This window comes from Chiroxiphia lanceolata, chromosome 3, assembly GCF_009829145.1.
Source record: "Chiroxiphia lanceolata isolate bChiLan1 chromosome 3, bChiLan1.pri, whole genome shotgun sequence".
NCBI classification, from domain to species: Eukaryota; Metazoa; Chordata; class Aves; order Passeriformes; family Pipridae; genus Chiroxiphia; species Chiroxiphia lanceolata.
In genome coordinates, this window is record NC_045639.1 from 83624146 (window position 1) to 83646775 (window position 22630).

The window sequence follows — 22630 nt, forward strand, 5'->3', positions numbered from 1 at the left end:
GCGGGCGCTGGCGGCGGGGGCTGCCGGGGCGCCGGGGGCGGCGGGGCGGCGCGGCGGGCACCGGGCGCGGGCACAGCTGCGGGCACCAGCTACGCCGGTGTCGCCGCTGCCGCCGCCACCGCCACCACCGGGCGGATCCCGCGCTTCTGCCGGAGCTTCTTTCGGTCGCTTTACTTTGGCGGCCCGGAGCAGGGACATTATGCCGAAGAGAAAGGTGAGGCGCCCCGGGCGTGCGGCGGGTCCTGCCTCCCCCGGGCGGGGTCGGGGGCCCGAGCGGCGGCCGGTGGGCGAAACGCGCATCGGGGGCCGGGAGCGCCCGCCGCTCTCCCGCCGCCGCTCCGTGCCGGAGCTCGCGGATGGCTCCCGAGCTTGGGCATTTTGCTGCCTGTTGCAAGCCCCCTCCACCCCGCCCCGCCGCCTGTTTACTTCCCCGGTGCCGCGCGGGGCGGTGTCGCCCCCTCCCCGGGGGGTAAAGTGGCGATCACAACTCCAGCCCCCACCTCCCTCCTCTCCTCCTCCTCCCCCGCCGGGGAGAAGCGCCGCAGCAGCTGCGGCTTCGCCGCTGGCCCCCGGCGGGAGGAGTTTCCTGCTCACAAACTCCGGCGTCGCGGCGGGGAGGGGGCCGCCCCCACCCGTAGCGGCCGGATCCCGCCGCCGCCGCTTCCCGCCGCGCCGGAGTGATGGCTCCGAGGTAAAAGGGAGGAGGGGAGAGGCAAGCCATGTTTAAAACAAACTACACCCTTCTTCTCGCCTCCCGCGGCAGACCCGTATGTACCAACTCCAGCGCCCATCCGGGCAGGGCCCCCGGGGGCGGGGGGCGGCGCCTCCCGAGGGAGCCGGGGGAGCCATGGCGGGGTGCGGGGCCCCCGCCGCCGTCCGGGCACCTCGGGGCGGGCAGCCTCCTCGGGAGGGAGCCGGCTGCGAGACCGCCTTCCCCAGGGGAGAGAAACTTGGGCGGTCCTTCGGCGGCCGGGCTCGGTGGCGTGGGGGTTTTTCAATCCCTCCCGTGCCTGCTGGAGCCCGGAGCCTTGGCGGCGCGGCCGCCGGGAGCGCTCCGGCGCTGGCAGGAGGCGGGCTGAGCCTGGACGGTGGCAGCCGGCCCCCTCCCGCCGCTGTAGGGCCCCGGGGGTGGGCGGCCGAGGGAGGCCGTGCTGCCGGAGATCCTCGCCGAGGACTTACTGCCTGCCTTCTGCAGGCGTTAAGAGTGTAACGAGAGACTTGACACTAATGCATGCTATGACAAAAAATGATAGTTGCAGTCCTTTAATTTTAACTAGGTCAACCAAAGCAAAGCAATTTGTGTTTGTCCCAAATGTCACCTATGACCTCCTAATACAGCATATCTGGGCTGAGGCTCAAATCTGTTTTAATAAAGTTACAGGTAGATGATGCCTTCCAGGTAACTCAGTGTTTACTTTTTATCCTGTGCTTATTGCTTATGAGAGGTATCAAAATATCAACTTGTCAAGTATGCAACTGGATTATTTACTTCATACTTGAGGACCTGATTCTGGTTCTGAAAATGGATACAACCATGGGGTTGACTGCCCTTATTGGAATAACTGGACTTGAAATCAGTGAGTGTTGGGTGGTTTTTCCTCCCGCTCTGCTGTTACTTCACCGCTGTGTGTTTCCATGCTTTTATTGCCATTGCTTGTCATCAAGAAAAAGTTGAAAATTAGCCTGTGTCAGTAGGACTCTCCACAACTTTTGAAACCTTCTTAACTTCCTACCCTGTTTCCTTTGCCCTTCTGCATTCTTACACCAGAGATGTTTCAGGCTGTCCTTCGTAAGTGGGGTTAAAGACACTCCTGTAGGTTTTTGTGGTTTGTTGTGAAATGTTTTATAAGAGAAACAGTCTTTGAGTAGAAAGTTCAGGAGAACATGTTTCCTTTCTAGAAGACCACAATAAAAGTAATAAAATCATTGCATGTGGGATCAGAGCAATGGAAACAAATTTTAATGGTGCAGTAAATTTTATTTTGCTTAGTATTTTATGGGTAAACATTTACATTTTAAGATTATGTATGAAGCAGGTTCCAGGCAAAGTGTGTGATTAGTGGCTTTACTTTTTTAGAAAAGTAGAATTGCCATAAGTATTTTACAATAGTCAATTTTATTCCAGAATAACATCCACAGAGCGAGAAGTTCGTGATACAACAGTAGCTGAATAATTACGTCAGTCAGCTTCAACACAGAGGACAAACCCATCACATGCATTTAATAGTCAATTCTTCTAACTTATAACAAGGCTTGTAGCACTGAAAATTTTATGAGGAAATAAACATCAAAAGTCAAAATGAGAAATTTTCACAGTTGTAGGGGTAAATAAATAATATTGCAAAAAGGGTTTAAATCCACCTGTATCTCTTTTTGTGTGTCCTTAGTTATCTAAACTGGCTGGTTCTTTTTTGTTTGCTTTACTTTTCATCTCTGATGTTTTTCATCTCTATGTAGACTCAAGTCAGTGGCCGATTCCCTGGCCTTATGTTCATTGTGAATATTATGAAGAAAGTAATGTGGGCTGTCTCTGTTTCTCTAGAGGGCTGTGACCTAGGCTATTTGGATATCGTTGCTCATTGCTTGAGGGTCACAGAGGAAAGGAAAAACTGACTGTGTTGAGGTGGTGTTAAATACTGTGCTGGAGCAAAAAGGTGTTGAACTGTGGGCTGCTCCTGTCAGATTTCTGCACCCTTCATGTGTCGTAATAAAATGTTGTGGTGTGGACATGGCCTTTCACAAGAAGAGTGGCATGCCAGTGTGGGATAAACCAGAATGCTTGTTGTGGTGTTGATAGGAACGAACGCCTTGAAATGGGTTGGGGTGTTTTGTTTTGTCACTCGTCTTTCTGGAATTGGCTCTTGGATCATAGTGAAAAGCTCCTTGACCTTGAAACAGCCCCAGTAAAAATATCCCAGTGTTATCCAGAAAAGGATGAAGAACCATTCTGTACCTGATGACAAGGAGAATCGTGGTATGGTCACATACACCCATGTGCATAAGCATCCATCAAGCTGAACAGCACTTGGCCTCTTGAAGTAGAATGTGCACTATCTCTGAGGGATGTTAGTAGGTCAAGTGGTGACTTGTCCGGTATTGGATGGGGAGCCTGTCTGTTAGCTGGAATTGCACTCCAAAAAGACCCAACTTGTTCTTTATTCTGAATCTCTGAATCTATGCAACACCACCTGCACTTGTTTTGAAAATGCTTGGAGAGGAATCAGATGTGTGGACTAAATGCAACTTCTTAAGCCATCTTTTTTTTTGTTTTTAGTGTGACATCTTTGAATATTAGCATTGTTTCAGAGCAAGTAAAAAAATATTATGTTCTAATTAGCCATTTCACTAGGTTATTAGGTAACTCCACGTAGTTAGGAATGTAGTTTGCAGTATTGTTGATGCTATGAAGATACAGTAGAGAACATCTGTGGCAGGTTCCTGTTCCGTTATGCAAATTCACTTTCTTTAAAGTCAGAGGTACTAGTTGGTTCTATTTACTGCAGGAAAAAAACCTGCTGAATATTTTGTTTGTAATGCTGCTTCTTTAGCAGAAGTTGGAAGGTACCATATTCAATGATTATCCTATCATAGTGCATTTCTAGTTACCTGATCACATGATGGGTTTTTTGGTGAGACACTTACCAGTTGTTTTGCCAGCCAGGTCTCTAGTCAATGTATTTTCTAATCTTTGGGCTTAAGTGAATGTTCTTATATGTACTAATTCCACTTATGCTTTTTTTGTCTGGACCTAAACTGAGTTCTCTTTGTAAAATTCTTCTGCATGTTTGAGTTTGTATTTCTAAAGTGTCATGACTATTCAAAGAGAAATGTTGTTCCTTATCCACTAGTAGGGGAGATGGGGCACAGAAGTAAATTGCTGAGTTGTTGGAATGGTCCCTTTATCCTGGATTCTCAAGTTAAGATGACTGTCCTGATGTTTTATTCCCCCTAATAAGCACCACCTGCGCTTTTCAGTGGTGCATTTGTTGTTACTTCACCAAATTTGTCTTCTTCCTTTGTGGTGTGTACATAGAAACTGAGGAACTTGCAGTAGTAACCTGTTCTCTAAAATTTTTATTGGAGCAACTTGTATGTGATCAAACAATTAACTAATGAAGCTGAGGTCCTGCAGGTGACAGCTCTTTTTGCTGCAGCTCTGAATGATCCTGCTGTTGTTCTTTGGTCTGTGGAATGAAGTCTAGATCCTCTGCAAAGAGTAGCAGGTGAGTTTGTGTTCATGATGCAGCAGTACAAAGCATACTCAAGTGCCGTTCAGCTCCATTTCTTGTCCTTTTCCATGTTTTGATACTCCCGCTGTGATTCAGTCCATGTCAATTAAACGTACTATATGTAACATAGTGGGTTTTTTCTAATGTTCTGTTCATTTTGAAGCTATCTGGCAGAAAAGAAGCTCCAGGGATGCTATGGGGGCCCACACTTTCCCAATAAGTTGTTTCATCAATGGGGTTGGAAGCTCTTGCTCTGTAACAGAGAATACAATAAGGCACAATGTTAGCAGTGAGGTTCTGTATTTCATTTCACACTCTGTAGGTGATTATGGAATAGAAAGGAAAAGGGAGCCAGTACCAGATCCAGATGTCTTGGCTAGTGCCTTCTCCCCACTCCTATTTTGTCCCACTTCTTTCTCCAGACTTTCACTTGAACTCCCCCTGTGTTTCATGCTGTTTCCTCCTTTCTTCCTGTCCATGAGAACTAAAAACAAAAGTCAGAGCTCTGAAAAGGTAGTTTCTCTTTCCACTTTTTTAGACCATTCCTAGGCCACTCAGTTGCTACTGGAAAACAGGCTAGACAACAGCAGAAGATGACCTTTGTTGCATCTGTCACTGATACCCCTGACTTTGACAAATTTCTACCTAACAGATCAGCAGAGTCCTCAGGTGGACTTCTACCTTCAGCATCCTTTGCAGGGACAGGTAAAACAATTGCTATGCAGAGATGCACTTAACATTTGAGCAAGGCAAAGAGAATAGATGTGCCAGAGCAGCTTAAAAAATTGCAGAAGCCTTCTAATAGAAGGGAGAACAATATTTTGTCTCTTACAATTTTAGAAATTGTACCATTTGTACTGGATTTTTAATTATTGAGAATTTTAAATCTTGATGTGTTTAAAAGCAATTGAAAACGGCTTAGTTGGCCTACTCCAAGAAAACCAACTAAGTCAGTTGACCAGACTGACCCAAAGGATCTGCATCTTTCATAGAAAAATTAGGCAGCAATTAATTGAAGACTGGTAGCTTCCAAAGACATCAAGGAGGGGGAAAAAAAAACAAAAATAAAAACCAAGCCAGATGCCTCCTCCTGCCCCCAGTGCTGCAAGGACACAATTTGAACACTAAGTTGTTCTGATTATTCTAATGAATTAAGGAATATTCCTCTAGAAACTCTAAGTTAGGGACAATCAAATCAAAGATGAATGTCTGGTTACTGCTAGGAAGAGTTCTGCTCTTCCCCACCTAATCATTCCTGTCAATAAGCCAGCTTAACTCTTTGTGCCATGAGAAACTAGATCAGCAGATAGGTCTGGTCAAAAACTACCTCAAACAAATACGATATCCTACAGGTTAAATCAAAATAAGGACAGGAATGAGCATCTGGAATTGCTTCTTCTGGCCTGTATATGCCAGCTTGAAATTATTTGTTGAACTGCAGTCCAAACTGTGAAGTTTCACACTGCCAATTTTGCTGACAATAAAATTGGTATAAGAGCATCTTACTTCTGTGCAGCCAGTAGCTCATTCCCAGCCCTGCTGCCTTCTAATAGGTTACCACACATTTGTTGTGCCACTGTGCAGCATCTCTAACTTGGAGCAGTAAAATGATCCAGGATTTAAAAAAAAACTCCAACTCACATTCAAACCTGTTCAGTAAACAAGCTTTAAGAGAGTGAGGGCCTGAAACGTAAGTACAGCACATTAAATCATCTTTTTGGCTACTGGACCATGGGATAAATCACTGTGCTAGCTTAGTGCAGTTCAAGAACTGAAAATAAATGGTGGCCATTACGATCCTACAAAGTGCTAACTTCCCAGAGAAATCTCTGGACCTGGTTTACTTACACTCTACACAAAAGATAATGTTACAATCCTGTCTTCCTATAGTAAAGAGTGGGTGTACTTGGTAACAGTGAAAGCTGCAAATATAAAGTGCTGTGTTCCCTAAGAACTTTGGAATCTGTCTGCATAAGAGAATTCTGAATGTTCCCATCAACACCAGCTTTATTGGGACGGTTGGGTATGTTGCTCATCCCACCTAGCATTCTCCATTGACTTAACCCTATCCGAGTTAATAGTAGCAGAGAGTGCTTCCATACTTGGAAATCAAAGTCTAAGGACATTTTTACCCCTGCAGGGTTTTGTTCCTCTCAAGCAGAATTGAGAGGTGTTCGTGCTCAGTTCGTAGTAGGAAACTTTGTCTCTGCTGCATCGTTTCTTCGTTATCCCACCTGTACCCTCTTGGAGACATACTGCTTTATTCTTCTCTTGAAGCTGCATTTAGGTTATCTGTGAAGCTCTTCATTCTGGCTGATGTAGTAGAGCAATACTCCTGTTAACCACAGCTGTAATAATTATTATTGGGATGGAAGAGATGGGTGTATTTAAGGCTTTGTCCCAGCTGCGGCTTTGGTACCTGCTATCATCATCTCAAAGGTTTGATGTTTTCTAGCACCAGTTAGTTGAAACAACAACAACAACAAAAGTCCTTTTTCTAGATTATCGTGGTTTTATCACAGTAATGTTCTCTGTGAGAAGAGGAATTATATACCTTCTTCAGTCCTTCAGCGTATTTTTGTTTGTCAGAGGTGGCTATTTTTGGGAATCAGTTTTTACTGAAAGTAGTTATCTAAGTGTAATCTCTAGATAAAATCTTTAGATAAAATATTATTTTTTTTTCAGAAGAACTTTGTGCTAGTTTTAGTTTGCAGATCTGATCAGTTCCATTTACATACAGAGTTTGGAACCTAATCTTCAAGATTTTAAAAACTGCCTCTGTGCATAGACTTGGATGAGTTGAGCAGCTTCATCTCACTTGCAGAACTGTCATCAGCTTTGAAAGATCAGAGAAATAATATTAGGGGCTGAATTTCATCCATCATATTTTTTGAATCTGCCTTTTTAGGGTGGCAGTAAAATGGTTAAGCAAAAATAGAGACAAGAATTTACTTACTGCCTAGCTGAATTTTCACGTCTGGTGTTCAAGGGAAACTGAACAATTTCGAATGCACTGTGCTCACTGCTCCCATGGTTGATCTGTATTTTTCAAAATGCAGCTGATTACTTCGCTGTCTGGAAAGGGAACTGTCTGACTAATTTTAAATTACAATGCTGGGGTTTTTTTTAAATCTGAGCCTCTAGAAACTGCTCTTATTTCTTCACTCTACTATAGGTGGAAGATGATGTATTCAAAAAACTGACTGCAGGGAAGAGAAACTTGGAAGGAAAAATGAAAGCCAAAACAGTTGTGAGATTTTTTTAAAATGTCCCATCAAATATAAATGCATTTTCAATTATATTGGTCAATCTTTGACCTCTTTTCAGTGGGAATAGCAAAACCTCAATCTACAATGAAGGAATTTCCTCTTCTGGAAAAGCATTTATTCTCTCTGGTTTTGGTTATCTAGAAATACTCCAGTCCTAACTTGGTTACTGTCTTTTCTGTTTTGTCTGGAAGAGCATAAAGCTCACAGAAGTCACCTGTCAAAATTAAGGAATTTAATAAAATGCATTTTCTGAACCTACTTATTTTGTTTTTACAGGCTGTTTGTAGTCTTATTTTCTTATATATTCTTTGAAAATGCAATGCATGCCAATGAGTCGCTCTGTTTGGCTTGCATCTCTAAGCAAAAGTGAAGACTTTGGTCAGGAAGTGTTTTCCCTGATTTTTCTCTATTAACATGCAATTAGCATATTAATTCCAGGGATATTACTGCTTGGTTTTATATTTAAACTTTTAAGTAGCATTTGTCTTTCCAGAGCTTTATGATCTTAACATTCTCCCCCAAAGAATTAGAAATTTAAATCTTCTGCTTTTAATAGATGTAGGATGAAGGGATTTAAATTCTCAAAACTACATTGTATAATATTTCATTGTAATAATTCTTAACAAAAATATTAAAATATTATATAGTTAAAGAACAAATACTTAAGCAGTGTTAGAGTTGTTTGATTTTTTGGAGGGTTTTTTTGTGAAGTACATATTTACATGTATGTACAAAAAAATCAACCTCATATTTCTTGGAAAAGTGGAAGACGGATAATTTCAGATAAGTATTAAAGAAATCCAGCCACTAAACAGATTTATTCCCTCCTGGTTCTGAGAGAATTACTTTGTTGGGTTTTTTTGAATAGCAGCATGCATATTTTTTCCCCATCCAGGATCAGATTGGTAGAAAAAAGAAATGAAAGGGTGTAGTAGGAAGAATACCTTTTTCTTTAAATATTTATTAGAGGAAATTAATTTTACTTGAAAAGTTAATTCACATTGGCTTGGCAGAGAATACTGTTCTATCCACCGAAAACAGATCAGAGAACTAGTTATAAGCAGAGGTTAATGTTAAGATGCTGAGGAAGCTAAATGAGGAAACAATGGTTAGAACAGTGTTGCAGGAGTTGGTCGGTGTTAAATTAGTTGACATGTAGTTGTCATTGTTCTAAACTAAGAATTAAATAGCATTTTAATTACATTTATGAACTAGCACAAAATTCAGAGCTGCTCTGAAGACAAATAATTAGAAGATGTAGCATGTATGGGAACACCTTTTATTGATTTAAATTTACTCTAATGCAGAGTTCTACTCAAAGGGAAATGAGGGGTGAAAAAATTTTTAGAAAATAGTGCAGTAAACTCTGAAAAAGACTTGGGACTTGATACATCTTCTTTTCTTGCAATGTGGTTTTTCTTGCAGGCTTTTACCTTATTTTGGTTGGTGAAATGACCAAAGCATTACATCGTGGAAATTGCAGCTGCAACAGTGCACCAGGAAATCTACAGGCAAATCCCCTTGCAGGCAGCATATTAAGATGTGGCTGAACCAGCTTGTAAAGGGAGGAAATGCTGTTCACAATGCTCATGTGCTAGGACAGTTAGGGCTTTTTGCCTTTCTAACTTTTTAAGGTGGTAGTTAGAATGAAATTTGCATCTGGTTTGTTTTTTTTTTCTTGTGGGTATGAAAGGACTAATTTCTGTCCCATCAGAGCCAAGGTGTTGAGTTTCGGTTAGTAATAAGATCCTTCAGAGAATGAACGATCTATTTAATTTTATACCGACCTTCTGCTGACCGTTACTTCTCATGTACTTGTATTCTCATTCTTCATGCTTTTTAATGTGCTCCTTTGTAATAGTACAGTCCATTCATTATAGTACAAACAAAATATTTATCCACAAGCTGGACATTGCAAGTTCAAACATGGATCTCTCAAACAAACATCAAGGACTTCACTACTTTGGGTTACTGTACTCTCATTACGTCATGGTTATATTTCAGGGTTTTGATAAGAAAAAATTGAAGCTTTGTGGATTTTTTGTGATGCATCTCTATGAGGTAACCGAGCCTTAAGAACAATAAAAAAAGGAAATTTACCTGTATGTTCTATTAAATGTTTCCTTAAAACAGTTATCTGGTTTCAACTTAACAGTTCTGTAATGATGTTGGCATTGCAGATACTGCAGTATTGCCGTGGTGTGTGGAAACACTGTTTCTTATGTATACTTCTGAGCTGGTGAAATGCAAGAGCTGTATATACAAATAAGCTCAATGTTAATATTCCTTTGGGTGTTTTTTAACATTCTCTATAATCTATTAATATTCCTTTTTTTTTTCCCCAATCCACTCAAAATAATTTTCTAGGTTATTTTTAAAAAGAGAAATCAATTAATAATTAAAAAAAGCCGAACACTGGTAGACAACTTTCCAGATTAGTCTTGTGGTTTGAAAGTTATGCAGCTCTAACAGATCTTACAAAGCTTAGTTTCAGCTTAATTTACAATCTTTTTGCCAATATGTAGTGCTAATTGAGATATGACACAATGTGTGGTCACCTCAAACAAAAACTTGCTAGTGGTTTAAATGTCAAAAGCATATTTAAAGGTAGCCAGTCATCTTCTTTCCTGTGTGTTCCTCTGTGGAAAAAAATATCACTCTTATCTGTGTCCTTATTTGCTTTTTTATTTTATATCTTATCTCTTGTAGGCATCCTGCAGGTGCAGCAGGCCTATAGGGACTGCTTTATGAGAGTAATACAAGCATGTGATGGAGTACAGCTGAAGAATTACTGAGGCTGGAGTCCTGCCCTTGTCAAATGATTCAGTGCTTGTATTGGTCTTTGATTTTGCTCCACAAAACTTGCAGTGTGGACACTTCTGCTCCTGACTAGTTTATGATGTAAGGCACAGTATCCAGGGTGCATTTTAATGTGACTGGGGTGTCTTGTGAAACATGGTGAGCCCTGGAATTATGTCATGTGGGAAAATGTGCCAAGGGGATGGGTTACTCAGAACATTTGGTTGCTTTGAAACCAGATGACCTTCAGTAGTTTGTCACTTGGACATAAGACAGGGGAAGGGGTTCCTATGGAAGCGTTAGGGGCAAGGACTTTTAAGGTTTTGGTGGTGTCTACATAAAAGTACTGTGACTCCAGATAGTAGTGCAGACAATCTGAGTTTTTGGCACGCCAAGTTCTTTGAGAACTATGCTTGGTGCAAATCCATTCATGTATAAATCTCTCTTTTCCCTAGGGAAAGGAAAAAGTACTGCAAAAATTAGTATGAAGAACCACATCAGCTGGGACTCATTGGAATGTTTAAGCAGAACTCATAGAAGGGAAAATAAGTTTCTATTCCTCTTTTAACAAGTATACTGTAGCCATATCTAACATACATTTTTTTTGTGTGTGTGTCTATTAGCTGAAATAGATAGAATAGATGGAATCCCAGGCTGCCTGCAGCTGCCCCATGCCACTTCATTCTTGTCTGTTGTACTGGCTCAATTGTTTGTGCAGCTGTGCAGTAAAATGATTCTGCCGGAGCAGGGAAGACTATATATTTATAATTTGTATATGTATTATAATATTTATACATTTGTTTAAGCAGCAGGCTATTTTTCAGCTGTATCAATTACCTTACTTGTGACAAGGCCTCCTGTGCATCTCTGCCAGCATACTGGGGAGCCAAGGCCCTGGAGGATGAGTGCAGCCTTCAAATGCCTGGACTCGTAGTGATTGCAGAGAGGAGGAAATGGAAATTAGAGCATGTCAGGACCCCTTGCTGCTTATTCGCACTGCTGAAATTGTTACTGTGCATATCCCTCCATGGAGAAAGTTGTGCCCTTCGGAATTACTGTTGGATTTTCTAACTTGAGAGGGAATGCTGAGCTAATTAATTAGTTAACTTAAGTATGTTGTGTAATATATCCATATTAGTTTGTACACAGATGTTGTGGTTGCACAGAGTATTTTTAATACAATTTTTTTCCACTACAGTTAGCCTCATGAGCAGCTTTTTTTAGTATGTTGTCAAGCAATCGTATTGGCATCTAAAATCAGACTGCCATGTCTATCAGAAATGTAGGAGACTTCTCCTGCAACAGTGCTAAATAGAATGGGGTAAATTACTGTGTGTTAACTACGCAATATTGCATACCGAGGGTTTGCTCCTGGGCAATTACTGCAAGGCTGTTGCTGTGTGACGGTGCCATCCTGGGATAGTTTAGCCCTGTCTCAAAGCTCTGTGATTCCTAAAAGTGAAGCAGGGTAAAACAGCCTGATTGTGGAGTGTCAGTCAGTTTAATTTAGTTTATGATGAGTTTTTTAGCTTGGCTTCTGAAGAAAATGAGTCATGCTGTCCTTCTGTCCCCACCACTGTAGATCTTAAGTCTCTTGACTACTGTGAGGAAAAGGTTATAAAATCTCAGAGAACTTCTGTATAACTAGGTGCCCAGGACATGAAGGATGCTATTTAAGTTCCCTCTCAGGGAAAGGGTGCAGCACAAGTTCATTAGACTCGAGAATATTCATATGGGAGAAACAGATATTATGAATTCATGGACTACAGAAAAGTTGTATGTACCCAGACCATGTCTTGTATCGCGAGCTGAAGTTCTGGGAAACAAGACTCTACTGACAGCGAATGTGGAACTACTTGTTTTTGTTTTCTTTATGACTTTTGAGGCTCCCAGCATCAGACCATCAAGCCGTAGCAATTCTTTAGTAACCAAATTGAAAGGCTCTTAGAAATGCAAGCCTGAAAGAATCCTGCAGGTGACTGGTGAGGCTGCAGTAGCACCGGGAGCAGTCAGGCTCCATTTTGGATGCCTGACTCTGTTGCTATTCTGAGTTGCTCTGCGCTGCGCTGTGCTGCTTAACTTCCTGCTGTTTTCAAGCTACTTAGATGATCAGTCCCCTGCTTTTTTTAAAGCAGCTGCTCTTGTGGCAAGATTCCTTTCCGTCGGGAGAGCACATAGTAACAAAGGCACATTTTATTCCCTGGTGGGGGGATGTCTATGTGTAAGTATGATAAGAGCCCAGTGCCAGGAGAAGGCAGTAGTCATAGTAGCAAAGTAGCCGGTCTTTTTCTCTGCTCTAAACCATAACTGTATAACTCAAAGAAATTCCGTGTCAAAATCTGTGAGGAAGTTTAGGTTAAGACTGAAATGGTGAGACACAAGAAAAGATAACTAGCCAGCTTCCTTGATTGAAAAACAAAACAGCAACCAAATTGCCTTCTCTGCTGCCTGTTAAATGCCTTTTTGAAACATGTGCTGTTCTTGTAGTTCTCCTCTAACTGCTGCTGCTTGCTATTTATCCATGAATCGCTTGCTCCTAGGTGGAAACCCAGGTATTTGCAAAATGTGAAGTAATACATCTTGAGTGGTAAACAAAAGACAGAAGCTTGATGTCACTGGCTTCTCACTTCCTGTAATTTAATTAACCTTTCTCTAGTACCTCTGGAAGACTAGTGTTAAAATGCTCAGGTTGATACTTTGTTCTTGAGAAGAAACATGTTGTCCCTAGTTTTCCTGTCAATGTATCAGTGTTTTACTAATTTTTGCTCTTCTGATGGAGGAGGTGAGATATAAGGGACAGATACTTTTAAAACTTCCAGCTGAGTGGGGCTGAGATGAAAAAGGAGTAAATGAGGTAAATAAATCATTCATTTCAGTGATGCTATGCTTTTTTTAGTTCATCTCATCACATCTCATAACTGGTTACGTTAGTATTTGGGAAGAAATGTGTTCATTTTCTTGGGGATTTCAAAAGCCTTCATAGAGCCTCAGATTTCCAGTTCATACTGTTGTGCTACCAACAGCTGATAAGATGGAACTCCCACTGGAGCCTGCGGATGCTTTAGTTAATTGGCTAGAGGGCCCACTGAGGGAGGTGTGTGTTACGATATGTATGTACCTGGTGTTCCGTCCTCAGGTTCTTGCTTGGAAAATCAAGACTGGTTTTGGTACAATGCTGCTTGCAAATACTAATGCAAATTTGTCAGGCTTCTTTAAGTTGTTGCAATATATGGAAACAACAGTCTTCACCATAATGTTTGTTTTGCTGTTACCTGCATGCTTTTAAGTCTGTAATGAAAACACTGACTTAATATTTTCTTTCAGTCTCCAGAGGGTGCTGAAGGCAAGGATGCAGCAAAAGTAACTAAACAAGAGGCAAGTATATATATATAGATATATATATAAATTTATTTTGGCATGGAATTATTTAACTGGACACGTGCAGTCTTGCACATCAGAAGATTATGTGTTTCTCTGGCACTTCTATTGAGGTGTTTTCAGTGGGAATAATGACAGTAGACTACATTTTTACCCTATCTGACATCATGTAGTTTTGGCATACTGAAGATTTATAGAACTTATTAGTACACCAAATAAATTTCAGAAACGTGTAGGGCTTTGATAGAGAAGCTCTGGTGGATCTTGTGGCAATAGCGTAGGGTGTTACCACCTGAAACTGTTGCTCTGTCTTTAGTGGATTGGCGGAAGAAGCCTAATGCACCTACCCCAACAGTCTACTTCAAAACTATTCTTAGCTTAAGTGACTGATGGAAGGGTGTATTGTATTAAGGTACCAGACTCTAAACTGGAGCAGCTGACACATTTGTGTGGTTTCTTTAACTGAGTTTATTCAAGGACACAGTAAATTCTGTCAGAGAAGGCAAGGAGAGATGTGGTGATACTTTGATGTCTACAGTAAGTTTGCTAGTTTATTTGTCACAGCCTGTAGTAAAAAAACAGGTAGAGAGTTACAAGAATTTGTTTTCTTAGGTTTTCATCTTTTGTGGCAGAAAAAGTTAAATCAGGATCTTGAAAAGAATGGATGAATATTCAAATGAATTAACAATTAACTACTCTACTTGTAAGCATATTTGAACAGGAAAATAGCAGGTAAACTATTGACGTGCTCTGTAGTTTACTTGCTTGCCAAGAAAATTTTTTATAAGGCTTCCTGAGAGATTCTTAAGGAAACTAAGGTAGCATGAATTAAATAGGAGATTTTCCCAAGAATTTGTAACAGATCAACTTTTGAGAAGAGAATGGAGAAGTGGTAGTTAATTTTCATAATGGAGGAGATTTATCAGTGAAGTATTGGAAGGATTTGTGTTTGGGCTTGCGCTGCTGAATATATTTCATTAATGATTTCTAGGAGAAGAGTTACTAGAGAAATGGCAAAGTTTGCTGGAGCTTGCAAAAAGTACTAGGATAGTCAGAAGTGAGAGAGGATGAGATGGCTTTATGTCACTGGTAAATAAGTGATAAAATATCAAGAGCAATTCAGTTTGGAGAAGTGCAAGTTAATACATGGAGGGAGGGGAAGACAGTGGTGGTCACCAGATCAGCTGTTAACTGGGGGAGAGATTGTAAAGTCATAATGAATAGTTACTAGAAAATGTCAATAGTTCTAAATAGAAAATAACTAGAAAATAGGAAAAAATACTAGAGGACAGAATAAGCATCAGTGTAGATTAATTTGTTGCATTCTCAGATATGGGACTACTAAATGGAGTTCTGCTGATAGAGGCCATGATAAAATTAAAAGGATACCCAGTACAGTGGGACAAACAGAGGATGCAGAGAAGCTTTTAAAAAAAGGCAAACAACCGAAACTAAAAAAACAAACAACACAGTTTTTCTAGGATTCTTGATCTTTTATATAATGGAGTTGTGATAAAATAATTAGTAACACAGAGAAAGGCAATTAGGGAATTACTACTCATGAAACCTGTAAACAAGAAGAATCTAATGAAAGTAAGAGGCAAGAAGTTTAAAGGAAAGACAGTGGAGCGGTAAGGTTTTGCTTTTTCTTTTCCGCACAGATCATAATCCCGTTATGGAACTCAGTGTCACAGCATGTTATGCAAACTGAAAGTGTAAATGAGTACTAGGTTATTAGACAGATTTGTGGAGAAAATAACTCTTAGGGACTATTTAAACACACGATGTGTATATGATATCCAGGTTGGAAAGTTGGCAGCTTTAGATAGCCAGAAGCTGGTTTAGCAGGAGAGTGCAGGGTGTTGTTCTGTCTGCTCCTTTTCACAGACTCTTCTGTAGATGTTTGCTGGTGGGCCAGTGTCAAACAGACTGTTGGGTGAGTTGCTAGTGTCTGGGTTAGTACAGCTGTTTGGAGGGGGACAAAGATTCCCAAAGAACATTAAAATGTGACCGTTGCTGACTTGGCTCTAGTTCCCTCCTTACACTCAAATAACACATAATAGATACAAACTCCAGATGAGAGTTAAAATTACTTAGCTGCCAGGCTTTTTTAAGAACTTCTGGTTTATGCTGACTTTCTTATGGCAAAAAAGCCTGCTATGAAACTAGTCATGGAACAGTCAGGAACAGTTGGGAGATATGGGAGAGAATTGTAATTTATCTAAACCAACATATTATCCTTTAAAAGGTAGATGCTAACAAAGCATTTCAGTTCCTAAAAGCTGAGGGATAGAAATCATTGGTTAAGAAAGCAGATTTGTAAAAGACAATACCTTGCACTAGGAGTTCTTTGATTACCTGACCAACTGAAATGCTTTGTTTAAACTGTTGTAAAATACTAGGCTGCTTAACGAGCAGTTGATATTCTAAATTGCCAAGAAGAGAGGTTTACCTTTTTTTTTTGTTAATGATGCATAAATATTTCATAGCTGAAAATATCTTTAGGTGGTTCTTGACAGGAATTCTATTTTGCTGGATGCGGATTTGAACTATTCACTACTGCTTTCCACTAAGAATACTTAAATGCCTCCAATGAATACAAGTTACTGCTTTCTTCAGATATTAACAACAGCTTTTTCCTGTTGCATGGCTCCTGTGTGGAGCCATGTTTTTCCAGCTCAAATTAAATGCTTAATATGTAATTAAGTTGATATTTTAGATTAATTTTTTAAGCTGTGTTATGTTAGATATTTGTTGCAGTTGAGTTGTCTCTTGATTTTGGCTACAGGTGTGATTCCAGTTTTATGACACAGACCAAACTTTAACTCAGTTTAATAACCCTACTGTGTAACTTGGTTAATCTGTTTTAATTAATACAAAAATACTATGAACAAACTAAAGAGCTAACAACTACTTCTGAAACCTAACTGCAGTAATAAATTTATGACAGAGTGAAATAAAATCTAGTAAGGAAAGTGTCTTGAAGTGGTAAAGCTGGAGAGAAACAGAATATCTGGTTTAATTCTTTCCTTTTCAGAATTGTGTTTAAAAAGAAAAGATAATTTCTCCCTCTGATCCTGCAGCTGTCTTTGTGCACCTGGACTCAGATTGAGTGTGTAGGGAACTGAAGAAATGGAAGGACTTAGTTTCATATTTTGAAATTTTAGCACTCTGATAGCCTCTAGAGAAGGACGTTAACTTCATTCAGCTGTTAATCAGATGGTATTTGTACCCACTATTTACAAGTAACATCTGCTAGATTTTAGAAACATAATTCTGAGTATGTATGAGGAAGGTTCAGAGTTCTGTGCACAGGTAGTCAAGGTATTTGTGAACCTTTCGTAAAGCAGAAAGGGACTCAGAAGTACTTATAAAAGGATGTGTGTGAAGTATTTAATTGTATGGAGATTTAGATGTTATAATTCCTGAACAACTTTAATTTCTAATTTTCACGTCACTTTGTCCATTTAAAATTTTGAGTGTCCAAAGTGAGGAAGAGGCAAATTGTGCTTGGCAATAGACACATATTTTGGTAGAGGCATATTTTACGCTGTCCTTGTGAAATGACTGATACTGTATCACTTTGGATACTTTTTGCTGTGAGCCTATAAAAATGTTTTCTTTTTTTTTTTTTTTCTTGTAGCCCACAAGGCGATCAGCAAGACTGTCAGCTGTAAGTATGTAGAGCACCTCTTGGTATATTCTTTTCTAGGCACTTACAGTTTCTCAGACTGAACAGGTTTGTTACATTTTCCTTGATTAAATTTTTATTCTTGCTGAGGGGTATTTAAGAACTCTAGCACTGAAGTTATCTATGTTTCCTTGGCTTCAGGTTTCAGGTTGTTCTGACAAAAGATGTATTTCCCCACCTCAGTGCAACACTGTCTTTTGGGTGCAGTATTGACTTTGTATCATTTTGCAGGCTGATGTCAGTTGTGGAAATGCAGCTACTTTTCTGGGAAGGAGAAAGAGCTGTCTTTCACGGACTTCATTTGATGCCATTGCTAGTATTTGGTTTTAATTCCTCTTCTCTGTTAGGACATAGCTGATGGTTTGTGGGTTTTGGTTTTTTTAATAGTTATTACTAATCTCCACATTTTACTCTTAGAATGACCCCCAAATTACTTTTCTTTTCTAGATGAGTGAGCTAATGCAAACAGCTGTGAATAGAGATGAGGTGCATTTGTGCATAAAGGCTTTTCTAACTTTTTCTAGATTCATACTACTGAGCAGGAAGTAAGGGAAGGTGTGGGGTGGGGACAAGCTGAGTGTGGAGGTGGCTGACTGACTTTTGGTAATGTGTCTAACACGTTGTGCAACTAAAAATGTTTTATAGAAACCTGCTCCACCAAAACCTGAACCCAAACCAAGGAAAACAACAAAGGTAAATAACTTTCTCTTTAGTTACCGTCATTGCAGCCAATAGTAAGCAAGTATACTCCTTCTTTGCATGGCAAACAGTTTAATTTACAGCATTTTTTGAGGCATGGGCTCCCCTGCCCTCTCTGCAGCTCCCTGCCCCTCCTTGCTGGAAAAACCCGGTAGATTAGATCATTCTTTTCTTTTTGTTCCACCCCTTCCAGGCCTCATTACTGGCCCAAAGAAAATGTCTTGCCTGTTTGATATGCAAACCATGTTAGTTTTTAGTGAATGGCTAGTTTAAGAAGAATTTTTACCTTTCCTGTACCTTTGCTGAAAAGTACAGGTTTGGTTGAGTAAGCTCTACCTGAGACCTAGTAATTTCTACAAAAGGATTTGAGATTACTCAGTGCCATCCTGTTTTCTTGTCTAGAGACACTCTAGACAAGAGTTTTCTTGTAGTGAGAAACTCTTATCTGTTCTTGAAGCCTGACTGTTGTTGAGAATGCACAATTATAATTAAAGGTGAAATTAAATGTATTTAAATTGAATGGTTTGGGTTTTCTGGGCCATTTACAGTCAAATTAAAATCCTGTTAGTGTCTGAAATACCTTTTCAGGGTTTCTGCATATAAATAATGTACTTCAGAAACTGTAGATTTATTTGTGCCTAAGGGGGATGTTAAAGAAGAGCAACTACTTTATTGAAGAAAAAAACCCACCCCACATGTTGTAAACTGAGTTTAGCACTTCTCACTCTTACATTTTTCAAGTCCTTTTATTGGCATCTCAGTTGGGCAAGTGCCAGAATACAAAGTCTGTATGTGAAAGTAGAACTCTGACTTTGAATGCTTTGTGATTTATCAAGTTAAATTACCAGTAAAGTCTTCCTAGGTCCATCCTGCTCCCCTCTTAAAAAGAGAATTAATAAGGAAGTGAATGTGGTAGCTTCTATAGCTTCAAGTACATGTGAGATGATCTCAATGTTACAGACTCTAAGTTGGATGAGAGATGTCTGAAATTCATTTCAGGTGACTCAACATAACTCTAAGTAACTCTTTAATATGATAATCTCTTTTTTCCAAAGTCTAACTGGATCACATTTTAAGGAGCACATTAATCTTCGTGTCCTAAACACAAATCAGCAAAAGTGTGTACTCTGTACCTGCTAGCAAATAACCAAATATGGTACAGATTTGAGATAATTTTTAGTGCTAAAAGCTTGCATATTATGAATTTACTAGGGCAACTTCTTAGCTTGCTCTTCTGTAGGTGATCAGAGTTAGGACTATGCTCATAGCACCAATAAGCTTCCAAATGATACACCACAGCTGCTGTGTAACACTGAAGCTGAGGGGTGGAAGAAGTAATTCAGACTGCCCTGGAACTAGGATTACTGGCATTCCCTCCCCACTGCCCCACTCCTCTATGGGGATCAGTGGGGAAAGGTAGTTAATGAAGGGAGACAGACCTTAATATCCCCGTTCACAACTACTATTGCTATTTTGCATGGAAAATTTAGAGCAAATGATCCTACGAAAGATCTCCAGTGTTTATCAGAACTGCTTTAAATACTAATGTAAAATATTAAGTGCAATACCATTTAAATTTTTATCCCATTGCACTTTAAATCCTTAACTTATGTCTCTACTAACCTTTAGATTGCAAACATAAATAGGTATGTAGAGCAAGGATTTATGAAAAATAGTAGACTTCAACATATGAATTGTTTAAGAGCAAATCTCCAAATAAAACTGTAGCTGTTAGAATAGATCCTTTTGATAAATTCTGTTTTGTGTTGCTGCAGATGGAATTTTATCGGTGTTTGCCGTGTTAGTGTGTTGGTTGGTTCTTTCATTGACATAGTATTACCATCATAGATGTTATCAAAGTAACAAAAGGACAGCCAACAAAAAAGCTTAATTTTTAAAATCTAATTTAATATTTCATGTTAATCGAAAATGTAGTGCTCTTACACAAACAGTGTGGTGTTTTTGCTTGACTGAATAAGCTTTCAATGTACTGTAATTGGATTTATTCACACAGATATCTTGTATATACCTCTGTGTAATACAGCTCAGCAATACCAAAGTAGTCTGATATGGTTTTATATCCCTGTAAAAATAAGGAGAAACATTAAAGATGCACACACCACCGTTTTCTAGAAATGTTGAGAGTCACTATAACTTCTGTGGATTTACATTTTCCAGGTAGCCTTTAGCTGGTTTTCTGTTTTAGTCCATCACATGCAGCTTGCCAAGATTTGCTGTTTAGTTCATGTAGAAGTTTTTTTTGATAAAGGTGTAGGTTTCTGGCTACTCATACAACGTCTGTACCCGTGTTTTTAATCTTCTGTCAGAAGGAACCTGGAACAAAGGCCAGCAAAGGTGCTAAAGGGAAGAAGGATGAAAAGCAAGAAGCTGCAAAGGAAGGTACTACACCATCTGAAAATGGTGAAAATAAAGCTGAAGAGGTACTTTCCACACATACCTCTTGCTGATTGAATCAGTGTTTTTTAATTATTCAGCCTTTCAGACATTGCTAGCATTTTCATAATGTTTCTTTTTATTGCCCATGATGTTATTGCAGATTCGCATCTCTCGCTCAACTGTTAGTGTTTCAACATCCAGAGGTGCCCCACCCAGCACACTGTCAGTAAAAGGGCAGATTGAAACAGTGAAAGTTAAGGGTGCGGTAGAGCATTCAGCATGTGTGCAGTGAATAGAAACAGGTGGTAGTGTGGTGCTTTTCAGTATGAACCATGGAGGCTGACAGGTAAGGCTTGTATTGCTTTTGAAAAGCTGGGACCAGTAAGTTAAGAAAAGTGTGTGACTGTACTTGTTCCAGTTGCGTAAATGTCATGTGGACATAGGTTTGAAACTGAGCAGTTGCAAGTAAGAAATGTCAAAGGAATAAGGATAGTTTGGGTATTTAGGTGCATAATGGCAATTTACTGTAGTAATTTAATTTCTTTCTTTCTTCTCCACAGGCTCAGAAAACTGAATCTGTAGGTGACAAGAACGAATGAAATATCATGAAAATTTTGGGTTGATTTTATGTACCTCTTGGACAACTTTTAAAAGATATTTTTATCAAGTATTTTGTAAATGCTAATTTTTTTAGGACTATGATAGTTGACATATTAAACTGTATATGAACATTTCCCTTCTCATAACAGTGCTTTTAGAAATTCCCATTGTTGCCAAGTAATATAAATATCAACTTAATATTGCAAGGTATGTGTAAAATTGGATCAGCATTCCATACACTTGCTTTAAGACATTAAGTCTTGTGCATATGGTGATGTTTTTACTGTGCGTATTTGAATTTTTCATGCAGTTTTTCTAGAGCAATAATCAGTGGTGCTTTTGTACTTAGGGTTTATGTGATTTTAATGAAACATGGATAGATGTGGCCACCTGCTGACTATTTTGGGTTCTTTTAATGGATTAAAATAAAAGGTCTCCTTGCCTGCAAAACTACGGCCTCCTAATGTTTTCTCTAAATCTGAGGAATGCCTTACTCATATCTTCGACTGTTATAAGGAAGACTAAATGATTTAGTAACAGTTGTTTTGCATGCAGTCTTTTTTCACATATGTCTGATTAAAAACCACCCACACAGGAGTAGCAAACTGGGATTTTCAGTGGCCCACAACTTAAGGGACTTACAGATACATTCTTCATAGATACATTCATCAGGTATACTGTCACAGGGTGAGTAGAGTTGCCATGCTCTGTCAGGTTATTCCATCTGTAATGAGTTACCGATACAGAATGATTTGCTTGTTTGATAGAGACATACAGTAATTTAAAAGTAGCTTTGTTTCTCCCCCACTCTCTTTTCATTAACTTGCACTGTACTCTGTGGAAACCTTTCTTTCTATCTGCAGCCTCAAATTTAATATAAATAGTAATTACTGTTCTGCTTCAGCTGAGGACAGTTGTTAATACATTGAAATTGCTGTTAAACAGCGCTATATATTTGGTACCTGGTAGAAATGGAACAATGAAAGTTATTTTTGAGGTGATTGTGATGATGTGGTAGATTAGCTAATGATTTTTAGTGTCCATGTTTCAACTCCGCAGCTCATTCTAAGCGCCTTTTACGATTTTTCTCTTTCTCTTTTCTCTAGGGGCCCTGGTATTTCAATTGTTACTTCTGGGATGGGAGGGGTCAAAGAAAAGATGTTCCCTGTTCTTCAGTAGCATTGATTTGTATTGCTCAAGTGGTAGCCATTATGTCTGAAGATACCCTTTGCTTGTTTAAGTCGATAAATAAATGACTGTTGCCTGACCTAGTGTTCTGTTTATTCTTTGGGAAGAAATCTCTCATTGCCTTTTCTAATTAAAACTGAAAAGAAGCCAAGCATATCTTCACTTAAAAGTTGAAGCTTGATTACTAAAACCCTACATGCTAGCTAGAATAGGAGTTAAGACCTGCATTGAGATGAATGTCACATACATTTTTTTGATAGGCTTGCTACATCCACAGCAGAGAAGGCTATTCTCTTCAGCATAAACTCAGTTTTGGAAGAAAATTTAAAGTAATTCTCTGCTTTTGGTGATTGAAGGCAGAAGGCTGTAACAAAACCTGT

General features: G+C 39.6%; 1 protein-coding gene and 1 long non-coding RNA gene across 4 annotated transcripts; one reads left to right on the plus strand and one right to left on the minus strand.

Annotated features, from left to right (window-relative positions):
• On the plus strand, positions 1 to 22329 carry HMGN3 (high mobility group nucleosomal binding domain 3). Of its 3 annotated transcripts, none has more exons than XM_032682959.1 (6): positions 1 to 214; positions 13622 to 13672; positions 17319 to 17348; positions 18012 to 18059; positions 20393 to 20465; positions 21023 to 22329. In XM_032682959.1, exons 1-6 carry the CDS (start codon positions 200 to 202, stop codon positions 21034 to 21036), a joined length of 231 nt encoding a protein of 76 aa, XP_032538850.1. In that variant the 5' UTR covers positions 1 to 199; the 3' UTR covers positions 21037 to 22329. The 3 variants fall into 3 exon arrangements, with proteins under 3 accessions (XP_032538850.1, XP_032538849.1, XP_032538848.1); XM_032682958.1 differs by having other exon boundaries at positions 23 to 214; positions 20393 to 20506; XM_032682957.1 differs by lacking the exon at positions 21023 to 22329 and adding an exon at positions 20623 to 21016 and having other exon boundaries at positions 23 to 214; positions 20393 to 20506.
• Positions 1972 to 15347, minus strand: LOC116784384. Its single transcript, XR_004356037.1, has 4 exons — positions 15335 to 15347; positions 10064 to 10068; positions 7666 to 7673; positions 1972 to 4692 (listed from the first exon to the last, which is right to left on the minus strand). It is a non-coding gene; the product is annotated as an uncharacterized LOC116784384 (long non-coding RNA).
• Positions 22330 to 22630: the final 301 nt, after the last annotated feature.

Bases quoted from the DNA above. Each gene is read 5' to 3' on its own strand.
- HMGN3 (XM_032682957.1), top strand. The intron at 13,673-17,318 runs GCAAGTATATAT...TTTTTCTTGTAG, and splicing joins CAAAAGTAACTAAACAAGAG to CCCACAAGGCGATCAGCAAG. The intron at 17,349-18,011 runs GTAAGTATGTAG...AATGTTTTATAG, and splicing joins GATCAGCAAGACTGTCAGCT to AAACCTGCTCCACCAAAACC.